Source organism: Struthio camelus, chromosome 2, assembly GCF_040807025.1.
Source record: "Struthio camelus isolate bStrCam1 chromosome 2, bStrCam1.hap1, whole genome shotgun sequence".
Lineage (NCBI taxonomy): Eukaryota > Metazoa > Chordata > Aves > Struthioniformes > Struthionidae > Struthio > Struthio camelus.
Window position 1 is genome coordinate 102,255,343 of NC_090943.1, and position 16,765 is coordinate 102,272,107.

Below are 16,765 nucleotides of genomic sequence, written 5' to 3' on the forward strand. Positions count from 1 at the left end.
TAAGTACAGAGTGATTTTGATTTTCATCACTACTGTTTTGTTGATAAATATTCTGAATACGTCTTTTTTTTTTTCCTTGCTTTCTTGTATTAGGTGTGGTCCTAATATCCCTTGCCCTCTGTGCAGATGCAATTATAGGAAACGTACAGGAAAAAGCTATGAAGTTGCACAATGGTTCTAATTCAGAAATGGTAAATACCAAATTCTAATGTAGTATTCTGTCACACAAACTCTGGGAGTATTTAAGTAATGAAATTGATCAGCTATTTTAGGGGGAGATGAAGGCCTGAATTAATATGAAATTGGAATCTTTTGCAATTTTAAGGATATGTTTCGTCAAAGATAAGACATACGATGACAAACCATAAATTAATCTACTTTTCTCTGGCATGTGTAGATAATAGCTCTCGGTGTATTCATTTTCTACCTTTCAGGGGTGCTGATTTCTGTACGCTGTTTCGAATGTATATTGCAGCTACAAAAGCATCTCCTCTCTAGCAAAAAATTTTTTATATGGACGGGGAAGAGACTGCCATGCAGCCCTGGAATCAGTGGAGTGTTTTCTGTGTGATTCGGCACTTAAAATTTTCTAAAAATATATCCTGTTTTTCTGGTATAGAAGTATATGTTACACTGTATTGTTACACTGAACTCTATATAATTTTTTGTAATTGCTTTTCTTAATCACTTGCTAGACTTCTGAATCTAGATAGTGTGCTAGCGTTTCAGAGAGAATTTTTTTCAGAGCTTGTTCCATTATGTTAAAATCAGTAAAAACTTCTGTCTTTTCAAGTAGATAGATGCCTGTTCTTGATTCAGCAAAATACATTGTTTTAAACAATTCTTGTTCAGTTTTTTTATATTAGAATTTTTTATATACTTCAGAACATGGATTGTCTGACTGTTTGACTTTTTTAATTTGTTCTGGATTTCACATCTTTTTCTCTAAAATAAATACAAACTAACCTTTTATTAGCTTGGATTATGCCTCAAAGTCATTAGGTTGGCTCAAGAAGTTTGAGCTGCTGGTTTCTGGAAGGTGGAAGAATACACCTGAAAGTATCACTGTATTCTTGTTTCCATTTCTGTATTTTTCCTCAGTATTCACTGTTAACTGCTGCCAGAGACAGAGTTTTTGGTTCGAGCGACCTTGTCTGACCCAGTACAGGCTTTTGTAGCTGTAATGTCAGAGGTCCAAAACAAAGGGCAGTCTGTAACCGCTTTCTTGCGTACTTTGCCTCTTGACAACGTTCATTTGATAATTGGTAACTACCTTCCTTATGATGCTTTTGTATCTCCAGAGCTTTGCTCTTTATTCCATGTTAGTCTGACAGATGTTGATCTTGGTTTTGTATATTCGTACTATTTGTAGAGAATCAGTGCAGTGGTTAAGGAAATAAAGGTTTTGTTTGAGACCTAGAAATGACGCTCTTACGTTCTGTTCAAAGAATTTGATGTAGGATACTAGCAGAATTTCACGCTTTTGTAGACCTAAGACTGGGGGTGAAAATTTAAAAGGCCTTATGAATAAGACTTCATCTCATCAGTTGCTTTGCACAATAAAATTGCAGTTTAGGACCTAATTTTAGACAGTTGGGCACTTCTTGAATATTGCGAAGTTAGTGAGTCTTTAGCTCCCATTGATACCAATGGTAATTATTAGTGTTTTAGGAAACCTTACTAACTACCTCCGTCTTTAGCCATCTAAAATATCTTTGAAAAAATCTGACTTAAAGACTTACCAATATTGCACCTACATTAGTTTTTGAAAAGGATAGAATGTAATTGCAGTAGCATGTTATACTGCCAAGACTGCAGATTTCATTTTGTAAGGGAAAATGGGAGTAAGCAGTGGTATTCAAAATGCCTTAACAGAACCATATGAAAAACTCCTGGGTGGATAGTACAAAGGCATTATTGTCCTGCACAATATGGGAAACTAAATGTAGGTACAGCTTGTTTTATTTGAAACTGCTGAAAACCCTGGCAGAGTTTTGATGGGTCTAACTGGCATTAATATTAAGAATAAAAAAATTTTAAAAAGAAAAGTTAAGATCAGTCCCTAGTGATGATTTTTTAAAAAATGCATGAAATTTAAAATAAATGTATGTCGTCCTCAGCAGATGCAGCTGAAGAGTTTGAGAATATGAGAGAGTTCTGAACCTTGTTAAAACTTCACCTCAGAGTTCAGCAGTCAGTTCACAGTACAGAACAAAGGCGCTCTGACTAACCCCATTAGAAATTACTTAAGAAAATAATCAGAGCTTGTAAAATGAACTGTGCTATAATAGTGAGCAGTATGGAATTTCAAATTCCATTTGAAGCCCAAAAGATCTCAAAATTTTTTTTCGTGGCAGTAGTCTGTCTATTTTTCAAGTTCCTGTCCACTTAGGAACTGAGGTGTTCAGAAGAAAACAGTGAACAGTAAATTTTACATAATTTCAGTTATTTATTTTTCATTGCTTTCTGCCTTGTTGCTTCATGACAAGGATAAAGGAGAGAGGAGAAAAGCACTGGGCATAGTCAAACTTCAGAAGTGAGAGAATTTGTGTTGAATTGCAGTAACAAATGTCTTAGGCTAATGAGCTTAAAAGGTAAAATGAATTCAGAGTAGGAGTTTTCATCAGTAGTGAACATATATTAATGAGCCATTGATTTTTAAATGTGAATGTGTTAAATATGATTCTGAGAATTGTTTGTGAAAAGAATTATTTTCTTAATGGTATTAATATAACTTTTTAATAGATAGTATCAGAGTAACTAGCCACCCTTAGGAAGGTTGCTGTCATCACTTTTATTAAAATCGATCATTAATATAATCCATTGATGAGATATATTCCATTAGTAGTATTGGTAGACAAATATGACTTAATAGTAAAGGAACCTCTCATCGATAGGATCTCATTTCGTTGCAGAATTTGAAACTTGCCCTGAATTAAGCAGTTATGAAACAGAAAAGATGTCTTGTGACTAAACCACTAAACACTGCTCTGCAAAATTATACCTGATTTTTCCTTATATGTGACTCTAAGCAAGTGATTTATATCACACTTCCTGACAAGGAACTATCTATGTGTTACTGACATAGCAACTGTGTGAAGTGAGATCTTTCGGACAGTTTGGTAGAAAAGCTGGGTGTTTGCAAAGGCAAGTGAAAAACTGAGGGCTAACTTCTATATTTTTAAACAGTGTGGAAAGTAAGTACTCTGAAAATCAGGTCACTGGTTTTAAAGTTAGAGGTTGAAAATAATTCTGCTCTTGAAATAACCATTCACTGTCCTTTATTGTAAAGCAGAAATAAGCATTCTGTCTACTTATGGCATTGTTAATCAACTGTTAATAGATTCATTTTTGCAAACCATTGAGATACAGCAATGAGGAAACAGTTGAAAAAAAAACTGCGCAGAAAGAAGTAGCTCTGTAATTGACACCAAGTTTTGAAAATGTGTTAAATCAGTGTGTTCTAGGGGGCAACCTGTAGGATAGTTCTGTTCACTGTCCCCCTTTTCCATGAGAAATGATCACCAAACGCTGCCCAGACAGGTGGATGCCTCCCACAGTGCCTGTGTAGAGACAGGCAGTTCCAGCCTGAACTGCTGTCGTTACCTGGAGAAGGGTAGGATGAAGACTCTTTTGCCACTGTATGAGGCTGTATATTAAATGAGAATAGAAAGAAAATGAAAGGCTGACCTGTTTGCCAAATATAATCTCTCTTGAATGCTCAATTAGGCCAGAGCTTGTCCTATGTGAAGATTTTATATCCTGTAACCGTAATGCAGGAGCACAATGTTGATGAACTGAAGTAGCACAGGTGACACTTAATCTGGCATTTCATGATAGTTAAGTGCTTTAACTGCTTTTGCATTTAATGTAATATGGATCTTTAATGTGTTGGATAAGTAGCAGAAGTCTAAATATGATTAACATATATTATTCAGACTGTTTAGCTTTATAGTTGTGTTAAGTTTTGTTTAAGCGGTGAAGTCCTGAATTTGAAGGATTTACGACAGTCAACGTTGACCTCAGGATGCTATTAACTAACAGGCTTACAAAACTTTTTCTATGAAGTTGTGGGTAGGAAGAATGGCTCTGACTTGTGTTATTCACTTTGCACTGTTCATCAGCTGTTATAGAAATGCTAGTAAAAATATATTTAAACACTACAAATTCAGCTCAGATAAATTGAATATATTAATAGGGCCATATATTTGAAAGCATTTAATTTTCTACTTTTGTATAGTATCAACAGGTAATTATTTTCTCTTAAACTATTCCAGGTTTTGTATTCCTATTCAATAGGTTTTGTGTATATTTTATTGGGATTAACATGCACTAGCGGATTAAGCCCTGCAGTAACATTTTGCTCAAAGGTAGGCGTAAAGATTTCCTTTTTTTGCTATGAACAACTTAACCGGGAAACATTGCTCTGTATGGTTTTGAAAATGTCACCACTTCTCTAAATTTGTTTTCATCACGTAGACCAGTTGACTTGTTTAATTCATGCATTAACCAAGTTGTTACAGTCTGTGATATACAAAATAGGGTAATGTTTTAAAAACAAAATAAAATCACAGGATAAGACTTGTGAGTTTATAATTTCATTATTATTTTTTCCTTTATTTAAGTAAAATTAAATAAGGATCTTGGCATCAATGCATTGTTGAACAGCTTATTATTGCTCAAGCAGTTGATTAAAGACTGTAGTTTTATGTCATGTTGCAATACCTCAGGGTTTGTTTTGTCTTTTCCTAACAGTGTTGTTGTTGTTGTTGTTGCAGCATCCAGTTCAGACTTACGGTTATGCATTCTTTTTCTCCCTGACTGGATATTTTGGAATATCCTTTGTTCTAGCTTTGATTAAAATCTTTGGTGCCCTTCTGGCTGTAACAGGTATGAACAAATGATACCTTCACTGCTTTTAATATAAAAACGTGAAGTAATCCTGTCTTACTATTTAGGACAGAGCTTCTAAGAGTTGTTCCCGCTCTGGCTCTTTTTTCTTTTCTTTGTGCTGGCTTTGTCCTGATTTCTGTAGCATGGCTCTTCTCTTACAGTATGTGATTGAGAGCTTCCTGGTTCTTTCTATGCCACTGTTTCAGCCTTGAAGAGCCTATTAAGTAATCTTGCGCACATAGCCTATGCTATGTTTCGATGCAGGAACAATACTGTTCTATATAGAAGACATGCAATGGAAATGTATAGCAAGGTATAAGAAAAGGATAGGAATTATCTGAAACATGTACCTATTCAAGAGAGGCATGGTAGGCAGTGTCATAGCCTCTAAGCATCCAGTTTCTGGAGATTTTCAGCAAATGTTGTTGCTGGAAAAACTATGACAAACTCCTTTGAAGCTTCTGAATGTCCAAGTGGAATGCTGCTGTAGCAATGTTAAATGTACATTTCGGACTCAGTTCAAAATAAACTCAAGCAGATCAAATTGTGACTTTCGTGACAGTCTCTTCAGTTGTTTCAGTGAAGCTGAAGGGAATCATGGGTGTGAAGCAGTTTTAGAAGTGAGGATCTAAGCTAAGCAAGCTTTTGGTGGACTGTGTAGCAGCTGCTGAATTTTCTGTAGCTTGCAACTTATGTTGACGCTGGATAGGTATTAGCCTTCTATTAAAAACAAAAACAGTCTTTCAGTTGTTCTTCTGCCCTTTCAATGTAACTGTCCTGCAAAGAATGGAAGCAAGCCTTGCGTCATTTTCGGTTGAATGCTTGGTATAGCATGTGACTGCATCAGCCAGGTCAGAAGAAGCAAATGTACAGAACTGTGATCGGTGGGCTGGAAATGTTTGGGCCTATCACAGGTGCACCTGCTAGTTGGCCCGGCATGAGTGTGGAACAATATAGACCCATAAAATACGTCAGCAGTTACTGGAATCCTCCCCAAAATAAGGTCACCAAATGCCATCATATCTGTTCTTGTGACAGTTCATGTGCAAATGAAGAGTTTCTGTAAAGTGGTGTTCTCACCTAATAGTGTGACCATTTTCTAGCAATAAATGCAAGTCAGACCTATCCACAGTGGCACGCCACAGGAACGTATTTGGATTTAGAAGGAAAAAGAAGGCTTCTAACAAGAGAGTGTCACAAGCTTTTATAGATTTTCAACCTGTATAGGTTTTCACCCTTGACCCTTATCCCATATGCAACTGGACATACTCTTCATGTTGAGTAATCAGTCATCTGAAAAAATCATGATGAGAGACTGAAGTCCCGATAGCTGAGCTTGGCTGGCCCGCTATGAATGAGGAAGCTGCGTGAGCACAATTTATTCAGCACCACGCTGGCAAGTGATGTCATCTCCTTATGCATGGTCTTTACCCATGTGTTGGGTGATGTGTTCATTAAAAGCAAAGTATTTAAACCTATTCTGTGTGGAAGGATAATGGTATGGCTTCAAAGAAGGAAGCGTGCTAACTGCCTGAGATCCTTAAGGGAAGGAGCAGTATAGAGTATGATTAAACGAAAGAAATTGCTGGTAAGACAAATATGACACAAATTGTGACTCAAAAATTACTTTTACTAGTTTACTCTGGCTTGCGTCTGTATTTGTGAGGCCATGAAATATTTTAAGTATGCAACGTAACCTGAGTGTCACAAAGCTAGCTAGGTGAAAATTATGTTAACAGCTATTACAAGTGAAAGCTTTTATCCTGTATCATTTTGAGTTTGTAAATCGTCAGTTATCTAAAGTGTTTGCATGCCAGAATATCCTCGACTTTTAATTAAGATAAGGGGAGATGGTCCGGCGGTTAATTTTAACAGCAGTTCATGTTAATGTTTTTGATGTGCCTAACAACACTAAAGAAAGAGTATAAGACATTTGAATATTTTTCAGCATCGCTTTTTGTACACTTGCTTTCAGACTGTTCCCAAAATTATTATTCTTTGCTCTTTGCAATTGCTACAGAATGTAGAATTGTTATTCTGAAGAAAATTGTTGCTTCCAAACTTAAAATGTCATTTGTATGTATTTTTCAAGATTTAGGCGTTGCCTACCTAGTCTCTCCTATCGTTTGTATACTCGTGATAGTAGTCTGTCAAGAACAGTTACATCAGGCTCATTCCTTCCTCAGGTTACCTTTTCTTATAACTACAAACACCAGTCCCAAGGGACTGGGGGGGGAGGTGTAGCAAGATGCCATGGAACTGCTTTCCTCTCCTCCCTCTGCCCCCAAAAGCTGGTTTCTGTCAGGTAATGCTCTACTTCATTCACATTAGCGGAGAGGAAAATAGACAGTTGTCTTCTGACCTAAAAATTGCATGCTCTGATTTCCTGTGAATTGTTGCTGCTGTAGCACTTTTGTATGATGTTTGTTTTTAACAAAGTTCAGGACATCTACTGGCTGGAATTAGCACAGATGAGAGCACTGGTTCGGGTATTGGCTCTTAAAACAAATCTTACTGGGCTAAAATTGTTAAAAATGCTGTGGATTAGCAAACCCTTCCCAGGTTTTCTTGTGCCTGACCTTGGCAATCCTAACACTCGAGCCCTTTTTCTGTCTCGCCTGTAGCAATGTGAAAATGTTTATCATGCCTTGGAAGAATACCACATTCATTACTGTCTTTCCCCCACCATTTACCCTCCCCCTTATTGGGGTAGTGGGGTGACGGAGTTTAATGAAAATTGTATTTCTATTAGCACAGTGAGAAATTATCAGACTTAATTGGGAAAAAGAAGAAAAGGCACTTAATTTAGAAGGAAATGGTTACATAAATATTTTAATTAATAACTGATTTGAAAGAACAGAAATAATCGTAATTAGAAAAACTGAAGTAATTTAACCATTTTTTTAAATTATTCATCTGTAAACTGTTTTCTAATTAAAACTCAATTTTCTTTTTCATTCTCCTTTAATTTTTCATGTAATAGAAAATCATTTTATTTGATGTGCATAAATTTCTTAAAATATAGAGGAAATTATTACCAAAAAGTTGAGATTGAGGCAGAATAAGCAACAGTGAAAGATGTTTCTTCCAATGCTAAACATGCTTTTAAGGAAATACTGTTTATGGGGGCGGGGGGGGGGGGGGAATGGGAGAGAATGAGACTCACTTTAGGAGCTGTAACAGCCTGGAAGTACTTATATGGGTAGTCATTGCTTCCTTTTGTTAGTATGTTACAATCATACTAATGTGGATGTATACAAGCAAAGCTTTTCTTCTGGTATAGTAAAAAGTACTTAATGGTGAACAGAACTATTAATAAAGAGCATTTTTTTCTTGTGGAGGCAATTCTGTTAGGGTCTGTCTTAAGTGAGAAGGCTGCACTGTCATATAGCACCTTCTCTGGCCTTTAACCTCCATAGCGGAATATGTAGGCCTGGCTGCATTGTTACAATTTTAGTGTTTTCGTATAACCTACTCATTTAGAAATTGCATGTTTCAATGATAAAATTGATTTGTTTCCCAGTACCTAATTTACTAGCAATGTTTTATTCTTGTTTGTAGTGGATACAATTGAAATTGTTCAAATGATTGATGGAAGTCATAGTTAATTTGGGACTAGCCCAAACAGATAATTTTACTCCCTTTTTGGTAATGGGATTGTATTCTCAACTCCTATTACCACCTTGATTCTTTTTAGTGATGAGATCATATGTAGAAGAAGGTTTTTAAGGTTTTGGTGGAAACTTACATATTGTAATTGTTGAAGTCTTGGTGTATTAGGCTTCTAGCCAAAGTTGTATTCCTCTGTGCTGTTAGGTAAAGATTTCAGTGGCTTTAGAAGAATTACAAGAAGTTGATCCCTTTCCACTTCAAAATAAAGCCAAAAGCAACACTTTATGCCACTAGCTTGTAATCAAATGAGGTGGAAATAGCAAGAGGTTTCGTGTATCCAAATCTTACTGGGCTTGATACCACTTCTTTCTGCTTTATTCCTTTTTAGTTTATATAGTCAATTGTTGCAAGGATTATTCATCACTTTCAGATATTGTGAATTGGTTAGAATGAAGTTATTGAGTAGCAAGTCTTCTTTTTGGATGTTTCTCTGCTCCTGGAGCTGATATTACTGATACACTGTGCTCATTTCAAACAGGAGTGGTTCTAGTATTATTTTACACTGAGCCAGTGCATCTACAGTCCGTGCTTGCACTAGGGATGGTAATCAGTATAGGCAGGCACTTTAATCATGTAGTTAGGCTGTGTGCTAATATTGAAGACTATCTTACATTCTTATTCCTGAAGAACTTAACATTTCTTTTCCTCTGCAGTAACAACAGGAAGAAAAGCAATGACCATTGTGCTTTCTTTTTTGTTCTTTGCAAAGCCATTCACTTTCCAGTAAGTATTTATAACTTTTAATGGGTTTTCCAATATTTTATAAAAATTGGGTCCTTGATCATAGAAATATAACAACAGTAATTATATTCAGGCTTTAATGGTTTTCCTTTCATATCTTCTATAAATGTTGGCAGTCTGTTGTAAATATTGACTGGCTTGTTGATGCTAATCATGCTAGAGAAGATAATTTCTGTTTTTCTAAAGGTCTAGAAGATAAACTACTATTCCATGTGTTGGCTTTTTTGTTGTTTTTAAGAAAAATCTTATGATAGTTAATAAATTGTTTTAGTGCTTTCTCTATGGAGGAAGATTTGGCTAAAGGAAGGTATTTTCTCCATTACAGTGTAGTTTCCCCTTTTATGAGCTCAAGTTTGAATTCTTAGCTAGCCCTTTTTAATAATAGCAATCTTCCGTCATCTTCATACATTAAGCTGCAAGTTTTTGAGGCTTGGGATATTTTTCTTTAGTTTTTTGTTTTGTTTTGTTTCAGAGAAGGGCTTTCATTGAAAAGTGCAGCTAAGTTACTACATTTATCCTAATTACTTCTGGTTTGAAAGAAGTATGTGTGTGTTATGTGTAAATGTATTTGAAATTTAAGAACAAAGCTTAAAGCCAAATGCTTAACCAAATTTAATTTATTCCTGCTAAACATGTTTAGGCTTAAAATAATAGAGAGCTAAAACAAAAAAAGGTGCTTACATTGTAAAGTACAGACACAGGGCGCTGAGTGGGAATAATGTTTTGGAACAGTAACAGAAAGTATAGCTCTCCTAAATGTAGGAAGGAAGAACATTTTAAAACCCCTCAGGACTACTGTATTCGTATAAGAAATAAAAGATGCTGTTTAATTATTATTTAACTATGAATGCACCATAGTCAACTGTCTAGTCTGCACAGGAAAGTTGGAAGGATAGTAAAACCAAAAATTCAGACTTCCTCTGAGTCCACTAATTCATCCTTTCTGATCTGAAACTCTCATACTCTTCCCTTCAGGCAGAGGCTTTGTTTTTATTTAATCCACAAATACCGGTATGTAATAATTACCAGTAAAGTGTTAATGATAACTTCCTCTCCCTCCTCTTCCTCCCCTTTAGGTATGTGTGGTCAGGCTTACTGGTTGTCCTTGGTATATTTCTGAATGTTTACAGTAAGAATATGGATAAAATCAAACTGCCTTCACTGCATGGTCTTTGGAAAAAAAGTGTGGAAGAAAGAAAAACAAGGACGTTGTCACAAACTGTATAGACATGTCATGTCTAGAGTATGACTTACTATTATTACTGTTTTACTGGAACAGTCTTCAACAGATTCACTTTCCAAAGGGAACATTATTAAAACCAAAGGAGCTGAAGGCATATCGTCTGCTAGCAGATTGCTGGAAATGCACGTTTTGTGAGCCCTTGTGAGCCCTTCAGGGCACTTGCGTTCATCATAAAAGGTGTTACAGGCATTATCAGATGGCATTATCAGGCAATGAAGGACAGCAGCTCCTGGCGGATTGCTGAGAAGCTGCACTCCAAGTGAGACACCGTAGAAGTATAAGTTGGGCATTTTAATGATCCTGGCCGTGTGGCTGATGTGAGATTAGTAGTTCTTTGTCTTTATTAATTGTTTGGGTGGGATTATTTAAACATTATACTGTATTAACATTTAATGGAACTTAATCAGCAACTGGTTGACCAAAACTGCAATTTTTAACACTGGAAAATTTAGAACATGTTATGTTGTCACTCATTTTAAATAAAAAAAGTGCTTTTTTTTTTTTTTTAAAGTCTTGATCGTATCATCCCAGAACTTGGTATTTATTGTCATAATTGAAATTTTTGTTGAATGTCAAGTTGTGTTATTCTTTGCCATTATTGCTCGCAAGTAATGAAAATGAGATTGATTTGGTGGAGTCAAAACCTGTGCTTTTACTCAGGTAGGATGTTTTTTTAGGCCTGAACTAGGTGTGAATGTAGAATGGAAAAAGTCATGGTAGAAACAATTATATAATAAGCTGCAATCTACTTATTTTGTAGTGAAGTACTAATGTTTTAGTAAATCTTGACCCTCCATGTCACCACGGTATAAATAAACATTGAGGGAAATCCTTTAGATTAGTATCCTCAACTCTCACTTCCAATATTGAAGTAAAGAATAGCAGCATCTGCTAATATATGTAGGATAGGTATGTGTCAATATTTGTCTGGTTCTGTGATGGATTTAAGAAGTTTAGGGTACAGATTACAATTTTCTTTATTAAATGACAGGAAGAGACAGTGTACTGCCATCCTTTATCTTTCATTTTGAATTTAGGAAGATTCCAATATTGCTATTGTACAGTCAGTTTCTCTGTCTTGCTTTCAAATTCAAATCACTTTTGGACCACTTGCCATATTTGTCATTTTATATATTTAATAATAGCATGTTAAAATACTAATTACCTTGCAGTTCAGTGTTCTCTTATAGCCGAATTTTTTTGGTATTTCCCTTAACTACATTTTGATTTATGTTCATTCATACAAAATGAATGACTTATTCCAACTGGGCAAATTTAAACTTGATAATAGAATTGTATAGTCAGTGAATGTACAAAAAATTGAAGACTCTCACAGGATTTACTGCCTTCTGCCAAAAGCATTATTTATGAAAATGTCCAAGAAGTACAAAATCTTCTTCAGGCATTTAGGAAGACAACTGCTGCTCTAAGGAGCTTTTAATCAAAGCACAGTCGCAGAACGTTCCTTAAGTTTTGCTATTGAGTTAGTAGCATATGCTGTGGTAGGTATGCTACGCAGCAAGACTTGAAATATTGTAGCTGTATTAGCATGATGGGACAAATAAGTGAAGTGGAGAGCTGCACTAACATAACTGCAGTGCTTCCAGCACTCAAGCTACTTCTGGTATGTCAGCATAGCCCTTCAGTCCATAAAGACGTAGCCATTGTTGCTAAGTCATGAGATTTTATTGTGAGTATGGCAATTTTGTTCTCTAAATTCCCAGCTGCTATGTTGATTGATTGTGTCCTGGGCAAGGGAGGGAGGTGCTAATGTGACAAACAGATACACCTTGAAAGAGAATGGCTGCAACATAAGAACAGATAGTGATGATAACCATGGCAAGCCAAAGTTTTATGGTGAGGTATGAAAAGGGTTACAGTTTCAAATTTGATGCTGGAGTGGATTTGGACCAAGTCAGAGGGATTGGCATGTGTTTCCTTTTCCATAATTTTTATCAACTCTTATGTTTCTTGCATTCCTCTACCTAAATGTAAATGGCTATTTCCAGTGAGGTTAAGTTACGTACCACGCTTAAAAGAGGGGCAGGTTTTGAACCAATGAAAAGAAAGTAATTACAGAACTTTGACTGCTGTGTTCACTGGCTCGATGTTAGCACTTGAGCATCAGTTTTGACAGTTTTTCAATGTCAGTTTTGCCGTTTGTAAACTGTTGCTAAACTTCATTGAACTTCCTGGGAGCCAAACTGTATGAATGCTACCATGCATGTAGAAAGTAATAATAAAAATAATTCATTTGGTACTGGTTTTATATAAATAGATGAGAAGTCACTCCCAACTTGTCTGATTGGAATTAAAATATAGTATGTAGGTTGCAGAACTGTTTATATAATCCAGTTTTGTCTGAATTTACTCTCTTCAGAGTTGTTCTGTGTTCAGAATTATTTGCCTTATAACTTATTCTGTATCATATACAAGACTGAATTGATGGAATATTCGGTAAACAAAGTTTTGAATTTTTTTTTTTTAACTATGGAAAGGTTTGTTTTGTCTTACAGGTATTTGGTACTTTTTTTAAAAAATGTGGATTTTATAGACAAACCAATATTGTAGATTTTATTATTAATAGCATAAATTTAAGAGTCAGGTTTTTATTTTCATAGGTGTGAGTTTAGTACTCATTAATCACCAATATGCAACTATGTTAAAGAAAATACTTACAGAAGTGTGAGAAGTCCATAATTTGCCACCTTTCATAGTCTGTGCAGTTTCGTGCTCATGTCACAGTTCATGTCACTGAGACATTAAGAAAACATTTATTTCGGTGATGTAATTTTTTAATAATGAGCTTTGTAGCACAGTGAGCTTTATGCAAATAAGAGAACCTTACAAACCTTCAAGTATTCTTATTACAAAGTTATGTTTTAGAAACTTCTGTACCGTATATGTATATTGTTTTTGTGTTGCCTATGAAATATGAGTAAGGGCTTGTCCACAAAGTAACTCCCAATTCTTTAATTTTGAAGTAAGAACACTTATACTGGGATGTAGGTTAACCCTTCTTAATGTTCCTATATAGGCTGATCATAGTAACTTTTACATTTATATTCATTAGCTCCTGGACCTTCATGCAATAGGCATTATGAAACTACAGAATAAAAAGATAATTTCTTTCACCATAAAAATTATCATCTAAATATAATGTGAATTAGTTGGCTTTTATTCTCATGCTGCAAAACTTTCTTTTCCTATCAGGAAAAATGTGATATAAGAATTAGTTACAGTGAGTACCAATGGGGTTGAAGTTCATACTAAAATTTAAGGCTGTCCAAGCTCTCCATTGATGTAAGTGATCTATCTCCATAACATCCTCCATCTCCGTCTCCTTTGGAGGACAGAGGAAGTTCTATTTGCCTAAATTAGTATGTGTTTGCTATTGTTTTCACATTGCATTTTTACATTTACTTGGTACTCTTGCATACCAAAATAATTGACTGTGCAGTGGGTTTCTTCAGTATGTCACTATGTCAGTACTAACAAACTGCTAATTATTCTAATATCTATATGTGAATGCAACTGTGGGAAAACTAATGCTCTCCAAAAAAAAAAACAACCTATAACGTTTCATGAAACTGCATTAGATTGGTTTTTGGTCTTTTTTTTTTATTATTTTTTTCCTCAACCTTCTCATGTGCTATGAACTTATTCACCAAGAATTTTAACGTAAAATTTACGTGTATAGCATTCATACTTCTCTTTCATTACTTCTGGATGCTAACTCTTTCCCTTCTTAATATCCTCTGTTAATGCACTATGAATTGTTTCAGCTTTGTATTCTTGCTTTTAAGAGCTCACACCATACTATTACAAATCGGTCATGTTCCACATTTTTTTACTTTATATTGTTTATGACCTCCTGGATTCTTTTAAACCCTTTTTTCCTCCACAAAAATTCCTTTTGTCTATACATTCCCTTATTTTTGAAAAAGTCTTGCAAAGTGCACTTATGAGTTAACTCCTTGACCTCATTTCGTCTTCCCAGAAAATTTCTCTTCTCCATTGCTTGCCTTTGAGAACTAAAGGAAGAGGAAATAAGTTACTGCAGGTGCTCTTTTTTCTTTGATGAGTGCCATCCATACGAAACTAGTTTATCTTAATTGTTTTTCTTCATTCTGTCACCCATGCTCCCAGCCACCAACAAGCCCTTATTTTATGTCTGTCCACTGCTTGCTCAGTCATGGAAACTTTCTGGATTTTTACTGTTCTAAAAAGATGTACACAATTCCATTTATACTCTGGAAGACAGGAAATAATTAGAAAACTAAAATTCTCAAGTTAAGGAAATAATTAAATGGATTACTCATGCTTTTTTTCCAGAAGGATTTTATATACAATACAGGTAGGCAACAGCTCGATTTTTGTTAATGGAAGTTTTTTCTTTTACATTTTATCTATTTAAAAATACTTTGTATTAATTTTAATATTTAATATAGAACTCCTGACTATTCAGGCAGTTTATAGACATTAATTTTAATCTTGCCTGTGAGGCAGAAAAATTCTATCTCCATTTCACTGATGAAGCAGAGATGGTAACTTGCCCAAAGTTGCTTTAGTAAGTCTGTAGTGAACAGGGAATAGATGTTAATACCCTCAATTGTCCTGTACTCCAAGTTCCAGAGTGCTTCTGTACCTGAAACCAAACGATACTAACATCAACTCAGTTTTCTTTTACCCTGGAAATTTTAAGTTGCTTTTATGTTGTGTTCTATGCTAGTGTAATTTAAAGTGAAATCTAGAAAGCCATAAAGTAGGCTTCTTGCATCTTGTTTGAAGCTTCTTTTTACTATAGTCGCACTGTTCTGGGTCTTTTTGATTTGTTCTGTTTTCTGTTAACAGTGCTAATACCTACTCGCTCTGATTTGTTTGCATCACAGGAAAAGCATAACATCCTTCACGTTCAGATGACTGTTCTGAATTTTGTCCAACTTGTTAGTAGGCAAAAGCTGCTGTCATTTGGCAGCTGTATAGAGCTTTCATCTGAGTGTAATGTTGTCATGCCAGATCTACATCCTTTTGTCATTCTCCTATAATGAAGCAAAGAAAGTAAAGCAATAAAGAACATTCATGCACAAATATTCAATTAGCTTAGAATATGATGTGGACTTAACACTTCTTTTGTATACCTGGATCAATTCTGGTTTTTCTTGAGATATGATAGTTATATATTGCTTCTTTGCACTGTTGGATATTTAAATATTTTTTCTCTTTGTTAGTTTTCTCACCTTTGTGTTTCTTCTTCTCTTACTGTTTCATTTTACGTGTCAATTTTTAGCTTGTAATTTTCAGTAAGACATATTTGCAGATATATTAACAGGACTATAAAACTTATGATCTTTCCCTATCCAGGTTCTTATATTGCCACTAGTTCTCTTGGCTTCTGAGCATTCATGAGCATACTTACAGTTAGTGTCTCAGCTATGGTTACTCCTCTGAAGCCGAAGAAACTATGCAGACTTATTGCCTGACAATAAAGGCCTCTGTAACTGTTGCACAATCTATCTGTCACATGGGAAACTCCTATTTTCCTGTACCTGCAGCAGGAAAGAGAAATCAAATATCCCACATACTTCTGTTAATATGGTACATCTGAATCCATAACTAAGTCTGACTTCCTCTGCAAACTCTCTCCTAGAATAAAGTTGGTGACAACATGTCCTGTGCCAGGCATCTCATCAGGCATGGGAGAGGGCCGCAAGACAACAGGCTCTGCGTATGCTCTACATCTGGTTGGTTCTGTGATGCCAACATGGCTGCTTTGCTCTCTATTGATAGACAAATATATCTACCCTTAGCTTGCTGAATTTTCTAAGTAGTACTAGCAGTAAACAGGACTACCAAGTCAAGCCTTAGATGTGGTTTAAGAAAAGTTTTTGTGCCTAGTTCCTGTGAAGTCTATGTCTTGAGGAAATGCCCCTAGGATTGTTAAGAAAATGTGAGCAATATAGCAAGCTAATGTCTGAGTTCTCCCTATCCTACCTAGGAGGGACAAATAACAGCTGTTATACCAGAAAGTTATAGCTTGAGTTATGGTCTATAAAGCAGTTGATGAGTAGTTCAAGAGGCTGCTGAAATTATCTTTGTGAATTTGGACACGTTCATAGGTTCCATTTACTGGTACCGTGTGTAGAAGGAGTCAGTTTCGAAGTCTTCACTTTGCTTCATTCTAAGTTTCCAAATTCCTTTGTTTCTAGAGCACTG

General features: G+C 35.5%; 1 protein-coding gene across 3 annotated transcripts in view; it reads left to right on the forward strand.

Moving 5' to 3' along the window:
* Positions 1-14,106, forward strand: part of SLC35B3 (solute carrier family 35 member B3) — a 30,838-nt gene extending 16,732 nt beyond the window's left edge. Inside the window, exons 6-11 of one of the 3 annotated variants that reach the window (XR_011139074.1) lie at positions 94-191; positions 4,278-4,370; positions 4,779-4,890; positions 7,080-7,198; positions 9,219-9,288; positions 10,383-11,078. Coding sequence is in view for 2 of the 3 variants with exons in the window: in XM_068931892.1 (XP_068787993.1) it covers positions 94-191; positions 4,278-4,370; positions 4,779-4,890; positions 9,219-9,288; positions 10,383-10,533 (524 nt within the window). In the remaining variant the exon portion in view is untranslated. Of the gene's footprint in view, positions 1-93; positions 192-4,277; positions 4,371-4,778; positions 4,891-7,079; positions 7,234-9,218; positions 9,289-10,382 lie in introns of those variants that run through there. The other 2 variants (XM_068931892.1, XM_068931893.1) reach the window with 2 other exon arrangements.
* The last annotated feature ends 2,659 nt before the right edge of the window (positions 14,107-16,765 follow it).